Source organism: Sinocyclocheilus anshuiensis, unplaced genomic scaffold (genome assembly GCF_001515605.1).
Source record: "Sinocyclocheilus anshuiensis isolate Anshui unplaced genomic scaffold, SAMN03320099.WGS_v1.1 scaffold38, whole genome shotgun sequence".
In the NCBI taxonomy this organism is placed as follows: Eukaryota; Metazoa; Chordata; class Actinopteri; order Cypriniformes; family Cyprinidae; genus Sinocyclocheilus; species Sinocyclocheilus anshuiensis.
The window spans coordinates 1,041,277-1,049,640 of NW_015544213.1; the positions used below are offsets into that span (position 1 = coordinate 1,041,277).

The window sequence follows — 8,364 nt, forward strand, 5'->3', positions numbered from 1 at the left end:
CATTATAACCAGTAAAACCATTACAAATTTTCTGTTTTATTCAGCAGGGGTTTTATTTTTTATTTTTTTTAATATTCCCAAAGTATATCATGAAATATCTCGATTCTCAAATATGTGCAAGTAAATGCATTTTGCACCTTTATAGATTATGTTAGTTCTCTAGTAAAGTAGCCTAATAGTATTAATCTATTAACTTTGCATAAAAATGTGTCTTTTTACTTAAGTACCAGATTATGGTGTCATACCATTAAATATATTTAATACGACTGACTTTGTATTTAATGTGAAGTTAATAAAAACATAGTAAGTTACTAATTAGCCTATAACACTTTCATTGTACAAAAAGAGAGCAAAGAACGTTTACACTATCAAAGAACATTTTCACTTCAGTCCAGCGAATTCAAGCACTCTCAAAAACTCCCATAATAATCTCTAAAGCTGTTTACACTGTAAAATTAATATCTTACTTACATTCGTACATCTTCACTTTGTTGTTTCTGAAGAGATAATTAGCCAGAGATTTCAGTCAGCCAGCGCGCGCAGTGACGAAACAACCTGTTTCAGCGGTGACTCATCTGAACGCCTCTGATTGGTCTTTGTATTCATAAACTCAACATAATAGTATGAGATTGGTTATAATGCGCAGCGCTTTAAAAACGTGTGTCTCTGGCTCTGTGCCGGCCAGCGAACGCATTTTTGAATTTAGCTGCTGGAGATGTTTTTCTTTTTTTATATGCATAGTTTACAGGACAAACTGCGCATTTCACCCAAAATTGTTTGGTGTGATATGATTCCAAATTTAGGGGGGGCCAAGCTTGTTGGCAGTGGGGCACTTGGTGTTTTAAAATCATTAACAAATCGTACTTTTTTAACGGTAGTGTACAGTAAAATAAAACTAATAAAAGTCCTACTAATATGCCAATAAATAAAACAAAATGATTAAGGTACCTGCACTCCTCATGTATTTCTCCAGTAGATTCTGAAGGCCTTGCTCTTTGTCGTTGTTGAATTGTGTTTCAATGGCTAGCAGGACGTACTCATCCAAAAGCATCCGAATGAGATGGAACGAGCCTGTCAGTAACATTAAACTAGGTTAAATTGTTTTAGCATATGTTGCAAAAATCACTTCTTTAATGTTAATTACCATAATAATCAAAGGTATCTGACGTCTGATTAAAGTAGCTTCACTCAGCTGCACACAAACTCTGGCTTTGTTCAGAATAACACACTACTTGTACTATTTTTTGCAGTACATGGTATAGTATTCCTGGATGACTGATTATACAAAAAAAAAAAAAACACTATGCAGAATACTGAATCCCACAATGCAATGCGCACAACCTGACTTTCCCACGGGTTTCACCGAGCTATTGCTGAGGTTAAATGTGTGGCCTTCTAGGTGATACTGCTTTGTGAACACCTGTAGGGTCATCAAATGTTAGAAGCACTAAGAAAGGTCGCTCCCTAATCAGGGCACACACACGCGACACAAGATAAAGCTTTGCTTGTACAAGCTTTTATGGCTCATTCTCTGCAGTAGATCCCCAGCTAAAGAGCCTGAACGAATAGTACAGATTTGACTATGCTATTATGCTCCAATTATACGTAGAGAAATTGAAAGCAGCCGAATCACTGACTGCAGTGCTATGAATGCATGCTAAAGGTTTACCAAAGCTAGTAGCGTTATTTAGGGTGAGATTGTGCATCACTCGTGCTCCAAAAAAACTCCACTTCAGAAGGAAATCTTGAGCTCGCTTCTTCACTGACCGACCATTTTGTTTGCTGGGCTAGAAGACAGATAATATGCAATTTAATATTATCAGTCAGGAATACTATTATCAGGAATACTAAGAGTTTGAAATACGACAAACCTTAATAACTTTCTGCTCGACTACTGAGTCCAGCCATTCAATGAAAGACTCCACTGTGGCATTTTTCCTCAGGAGGTCTTTCAACTCTTGAAACACTGAAATGGAGTCATCTAGCAGATAAGATGAAGAAATCATGAATATAGCTTGAGGCTCAGCATGAGATTTAAAAAAAAAAAAAAAACATCCAATGTTTGACTACCATCCAACAGTAACTCACATTCAGAATAGAAGTCTGAATCTTGGTCACTTGTAATTGAAAAGCTTGAGGCTCAGCATGAGATTTAAAAAAAAAAAAAAACATCCAAATGTTTGACTACCATCCAACAGTAACTCACATTCAGAATAGAAGTCTGAATCTTGGTCACTTGTAATTGAAAGGAGTGCTTGAGAACCAATACTGTTCAGATCCACCTTATCAATATCATTCACCATAGAAGTCACTACATTCTGGTCAAAAAGTGCAGGTCTTGCAATCTGAAAGGATGTAAATCCATGATAGTTTCCCTTTTATTTTAAATGACCAAAAGCAAGATTTATTCATGTTTATGTACAACATATCTACCTGTGCAAGATGCAAAAATGAGGTCTGTCTCTTTAAGGAGGACACAAATCTTCGCGCTATCAGCAGTTTCTTTTCTGAGAGGATTTCCGGAAGATTCTCCAAGGAAGACACCATCCAGTGTTCCCAGTGCTTGGCAAAATTTCGAATATCTGCCAAAAGACTGGAGATATTTCCCTAAACTCACTCAAAAACACTTGACAACATCAAATTTAACAGCTTTTTGAATCAATTGCACATAAACCAAATGGGTATTAATGCAGCAGTTTATAGACAAACCTCTCTGGCATGTCCTGCATAGTAGCAGGGATGAGAACATCAGTCAGAACCTGGGAAAAACAATTCAGCCAGTTTGTCTGTCAAACATGATATCACAACTATGACATACAGTATATTGTAAAAAAATATATATATATTAATTGAATTATTGATGTAAATGACATCATAAATATTAGTCTAATTTGTGTAAAAATTATATATAAATAATAATAAAAAATATTGAAATTGTTTTAGGTTATTTCACTCTTTGTATATTATTACACTCTAAAAAATGCTGGGTTAAATAAAACCCAGTGCTGGGTAAAATAGGGACAAACCCAGCAATTGGGTTGTTTTGACCCAGCGGTTGGGTTACTACCCAGAAGGTTGGGTTAAACATTTAACCCAACCGCTGGGTCAAAACAGCCCAATTGCTGGGTTTGTCCCTATTTTACCCAGCACTGGGACGTATTTAACCCAGCATTTTTTAGAGTGTAATGCTTTAGAAATTTAATAATATTTATGCGATTGACTTTCTTATTTTAAGATTTAAAGTCTAGGTTTGGGACAAGGGTACAATAATAAAATGTACACATAACTGGCACTTGAAAAGCAGCAAATAAAATTAGTAAATTATAGTAGAAATTGCCCCAGAAACTACATTACTAAATGATAAAAATTGGAATGTGTTTTAATAAAAATCAACTCCTGGGACATACATTATCATGTTTTTTTTAAAGATTTTTTTTTCAGCAAGGACAAATAAATTGATCGAAAGTGGCAGTAAAAACATTTATAACTTCACAAAATATTTCTATTTAAAAAAAATGCTGTTTTTTAAACTTTCTATTCATCGAAAAGCAAAGCCATTTTTAATTGACCCCAAAACCTTTGAACGGTAATGTAAAAGTGCCCGTAGTTGAAGAAATATCCAGATATGGTTCACAGACACTCACTTTGTAGAGTATAGAGTCACACACACAGAAGATGTCCACGATAACTGGATTCTCTAGCAATGGCAGGAGATGTTCAGGCATTCCCTGCCAGAAGTGAAGCAGAAAGTTCTGGATCTGGAACAAATGGGATTGATTACTGTGTGTTTGTCTAGAATCTAGATGTCATGATAACATATTCTTCAAGAGCTTAAAATAGCACCTCCTCAAAGTTGACATTAATGGCATTGTCCAGAATGCACTGACAGTGAGTTTTGTACATCATAATCAATGTGTCGACCTAACAAATTAAAAGAACAGCAGAATCTAAGGTAAGTAAATTAGAAGTAGCACATATAAACATCATTTTAGAAATCAACAGACCTTATCTTTTGAAACAGAATCCTGAAGCACTAAATGCTGTGCACTTGGGAATTCAGGTAAAAGAGTTCCTGTTTTAGAACTAAGGGAGTATTTCCTGGTGAATCCCCCCTGTGAATATTAAAGAGCAGGCATACAAGTAATATTATTCTGCTGTTGTAGATAGCAAAACATGACAACATTTTTTAAATATATAGGTACATATGCAATTTATGTGAAGGTCTCATATTTTGCAAGAACACATGAGTAACTAAATCCACCACTAAATAGTTATTAAGGGTCACTTTTATTCAGTCGATACTTTTATTCAGCAAGGATGCATTAAATTGATACCAATCATTGATGATAATAATAGCACCATATATCAGAATAATTTCTGAAGGATCATGTGACACTGAAGACTGGAGTAATGCCTGGTGAAAAATCAGCTTTGAAATCACAGGAACAAATTACATTATAAAATATGTTCAAATAGAAAACAGTTATTTTAAATTGCAATAATGTTTTGCAATTTTACTGTATTTTTGATCAAATAAATGCAGCCTTGGTGAGCATAAGAGACTTCTTACGAAACATTTTTTAAAAATACCCCAAACCCCAAACTTTTGAACAGTATATATCAATTTCCTGAGAATGTTGCGATACTAAAATTGAAGTGCAGCGCTCATATTTCATATGAAAAATCATGATTGATTTCTATAGTAAAACTGCCAACCTCATTTTTTAGCTTGCTTCCAGAGAATCTGTGCAAAACACATAAGAGACATTACTGATAAGATAGAACATTTAAATAAAATGTAAATGAATTATGAAAATAAACGTCAATAAATATAATGTGTTTCAGCGTGGGCATTGAAAAATCACTTGCATTTAGGGTTGCAAAGTGGTGGAAATTTTCCACATTTTTGCAACACTTACTTGCATTACAGTTTATTCAAAACATCCAAGGACTTACGATTGTACGCTGAATTGAAGGGATGAAGGTCAAAACTAACCGTGTCAAACCTTTTCCAGAGTACACAGAGTGATAATACGCACTGCTCTCCTTGATTCCAATACCATAATAATGATACCTGAAAGACATTCAGAAGCCAAACACTGACAACTTTAGACATAGCCATTTATGTAGTAAATTAAATAGTAATAAATAACATTTTCAGGCAGAAACCAGGCCATTTGGCTCTCTCTTACTTCGAATGGCCTCTGGTTCCAAGCCTTCGTGTTGTTAGAAGAGGAAATTTCTGCCTTATGGTCTGAAATGACAAGAATAGAGCTCTAATATATCGTATGCTCGATCTCCATGAACTGTAACTACAAAATCAATAGCTATTTTTGTCTGATAAGCTGACAGTTTCCTAAAGAGCAACTAAAATACACCTAAAATGCAATAGGTTTCGGTAGAATAGGAATCAATTTTAGAAGTTATAATACAGCACTGAGAATGTTTCTAATAACTGTTTGACATATAACTGAAGATATAAAAACTCCTCTTACCTTCCCAAAAGTGGCAGCACAAGCAGGATCTAATTTCTCCTTCCGACAAAAGTCTAAATAATGAGCGTAGAGGATGCACCGTGGCAGACAAACACCTTCGCAAACGATGTAATTTTCCTCAAGCCTAATAAAACAACAAAACCCAAATGTAGTATCATTCTTTGCTTCCACTTTCTGTACATTATTTAAATGCACATGCAAGCTTCATTAACAGATGAAATGATGAGAGAGTACCATTGTAAAGTGAGTTGAGTCTGTTTCTTCTTGTCCTTGATGATCTGACTGATGCTTTTCTTTGGCACAGCTTGTTTCACAGAGAACGTCTTAGAATAATCCACGTGGCCCAGGTCCTCTTCCGAGGAAATGCTTCCATTACTTTCATCAGCTTCTGCCAAATGAATAACATACATAGCTTTCAAACCGTGACGTGTGCCAAAACTATTCATAACGTATAATTGCTCAACAAACTGGCGACAGATTGAGAATTTCGAACTGAAAGCATAACAGTAGTTTAATCAAAGCCAGTTTAAAAACAATTTACAATAAAGTTGATTTCCCCACCTGATTTAATGCCAGAATCCTCCTCCTCATCAAGCCTGGCTTTGAAAAACATGTTTTTCCCGAGATTGTCTCGGTCAACAAGAATTGTAGCATGGAGGTCATCTGCGCTTTTGCAAGCTCTCTTTGTCTGCGACGCTTGTAGTTGAAGAAGCATGTCATTCTTCAATGGACTCCCTATATTTCTTTTCATTGGCATGTTCAAGGAGAAATTAAAAAGAAAAACTGGAATGCAAAATTAAAACCACCAAGAGAAATAATACAAAAAAAAGTGCCCCTCAAAGTCTAAATTGTTAAAACATTCCAAAATCAACACAGCCCATTCTAATGTTTAGCAATGTGATGCATATATCCATTCCTGTAATGATTCGCATCTCTGAAGCGTCCCAATAAATCTCCGAAAAACATTTAAACAATTTGTCAACTATGTGTGTTGCTTTTCCTCTTTCCTCAGAAACAAATGCTCACAAAATAAACCTGTAGCATGATGGAAACTCTAAAAATAACCGTTCAAATATAACATTAATCCTGTAAAAGTTCATTAATCCAAGAACGGGCAAGATAACACCTTCCAGTCTTAATTAAAGCTCTGCTCTCTCTGAAATGGTGCGTCACAGAGGTGAGTGCCTTAAGGCCATTTATCTTATTTACAGAAGACTGGCAATGGATTCTGGGATTTAATGATTAACCAAGAGGGTTATCATCTTCTTGAAATCTGGTGCTGGTCTTGCAGCTCGGCTATAGACCCAATCAGAGCCAGTCAGCCTCCCCAATGTTACTCTGCCTTTCATTTACAAGCATTCAAACACTATATTCAGAACATTTTGTTATTGCTGGTTTTTATCTGCAACGGTGAGGAGTAGACTCCAAGAGGCTGACCTTGTATTATAGGCAGAGTTTCAAAAAGCCATGTCAAATAAGTAGAAAACTGTGAAATGGCCAAATAAACACAAATATTGAACAATAAAAGAATGTCAGGTTTTAGGTGTTCAGTTGTTGTGGGACAGTTTTGACTGTAAACACCCCACAGCATGCTGATATTTTGTGACAACGTGCCCCATTATTGCAACTTATAATTAAACTGTGAATCACTGGGAACTGGGAAGTTGAGCCACCCCTTGTTTCTAGGCAACATTAAACAAAATTAGTGATGTGACCACAAATATATTAAGAGTTATCCATTTTACTCACCTTGTGATGAAGAGGGGCCCGCATGGAATAATTGGTAACTACATTTAAGTAAAAAAAAAAAAAAAAGCAAACATTTTTTTTGCTGTCCAAAGTCATTTTTTTTATGTTCAAGGTCTCATGTGTCTGAACAATTACAGACAAATCTGAAAAAATATCACACGTGTTTGTGCTTTAGGAAGTTATAATATGAGGCTATATTTTTAGCATGATGTTAGCTCTAAACTGGAGGATAATACAAGTTTGTTAAAATGGTAGGAGTGGGGTAATTTGAGCCAAAATTCCTGGGGTAAGATGAGCCAGGTATAAAGTATTATTTTTCTGTAATTCTACATTATACTTCATTAATTTTAGACCAAGCGTCGTTTTTATTGAATCTCTCTTCCTTTGATATAGCATGAGGTGAAAATGTTCATAATCAATGGCACAGTATAACTCCATGTGGCTCAACTTACCCTCTCCCTAGGCTCAATTTACCCCGCACTGGGGGCAAGTTGAGCCAAGAGACCACTTTTTTGGGGGGAAAAGCCATATTTGAAAGCAGTTGGTTTTATTGATGATAAAATTGATGTACAGTCAAACCAAAATGTATTCAGACACCTTCAACATTTCACACATTATCACAGTTTATTCGCTACAGTTTAGAAAATGGTAATAAAATATGACAAGAACTCAGAGTTAAACTGTGTCAGAACAAATTCATCTGGCTAATGTCAGCTAACGCTTAAGCAAAACATGGTCTGGTCAAAGCCTGAATAATTTTTGTTCCCAAATTTTAGTCAATTTCACTGGTAGTCCACTGTATGAAGAATTTTTGGGTGTAATATATCACAGTTTACTTTATTTTGCTATCCTCACTTATATAAATGAACTATAGTGTCCTGCACCCACTAGTAAAAAATATAAAAATATATATCTGGTGTCTGAATAATTTTTGGTTTGACTGTATATATTTAAGTTGGACCCATTACTGTCTCAACTCACCCAGCTCTCCCCTATATATATATATATATATATATCAATCTTCAATTTGATTTAACTATAACCCTGATGCTGGTGTGCTTTTATTAAGAGTAGCAAAAATATGCTAAAGCTTTAAAAAAAAAAAAAAAAAAAAAAAAAA

General features: G+C 35.1%; 1 protein-coding gene across 1 annotated transcript in view; it reads right to left on the minus strand.

The window, feature by feature from the left end:
- The window catches only part of LOC107697139 (DNA-binding protein RFX6-like), a 10,780-nt gene extending 4,875 nt beyond the window's left edge, over positions 1–5,905 (minus strand). The window contains exons 1-14 of the mRNA XM_016497791.1: positions 5,730–5,905; positions 5,496–5,619; positions 5,193–5,254; positions 4,997–5,074; positions 4,717–4,744; positions 4,005–4,112; positions 3,844–3,921; positions 3,645–3,758; positions 2,710–2,759; positions 2,434–2,593; positions 2,207–2,345; positions 1,872–1,981; positions 1,670–1,787; positions 949–1,071 (exon numbers count right to left, since the gene is read on the minus strand). Of these exons, the coding sequence (XP_016353277.1) occupies positions 949–1,071; positions 1,670–1,787; positions 1,872–1,981; positions 2,207–2,345; positions 2,434–2,593; positions 2,710–2,759; positions 3,645–3,758; positions 3,844–3,921; positions 4,005–4,112; positions 4,717–4,744; positions 4,997–5,074; positions 5,193–5,254; positions 5,496–5,619; positions 5,730–5,905 (1,468 nt within the window). The remainder of the gene's footprint in view (positions 1–948; positions 1,072–1,669; positions 1,788–1,871; positions 1,982–2,206; positions 2,346–2,433; positions 2,594–2,709; positions 2,760–3,644; positions 3,759–3,843; positions 3,922–4,004; positions 4,113–4,716; positions 4,745–4,996; positions 5,075–5,192; positions 5,255–5,495; positions 5,620–5,729) is intronic.
- Between the last annotated feature and the right edge of the window lie 2,459 nt (positions 5,906–8,364).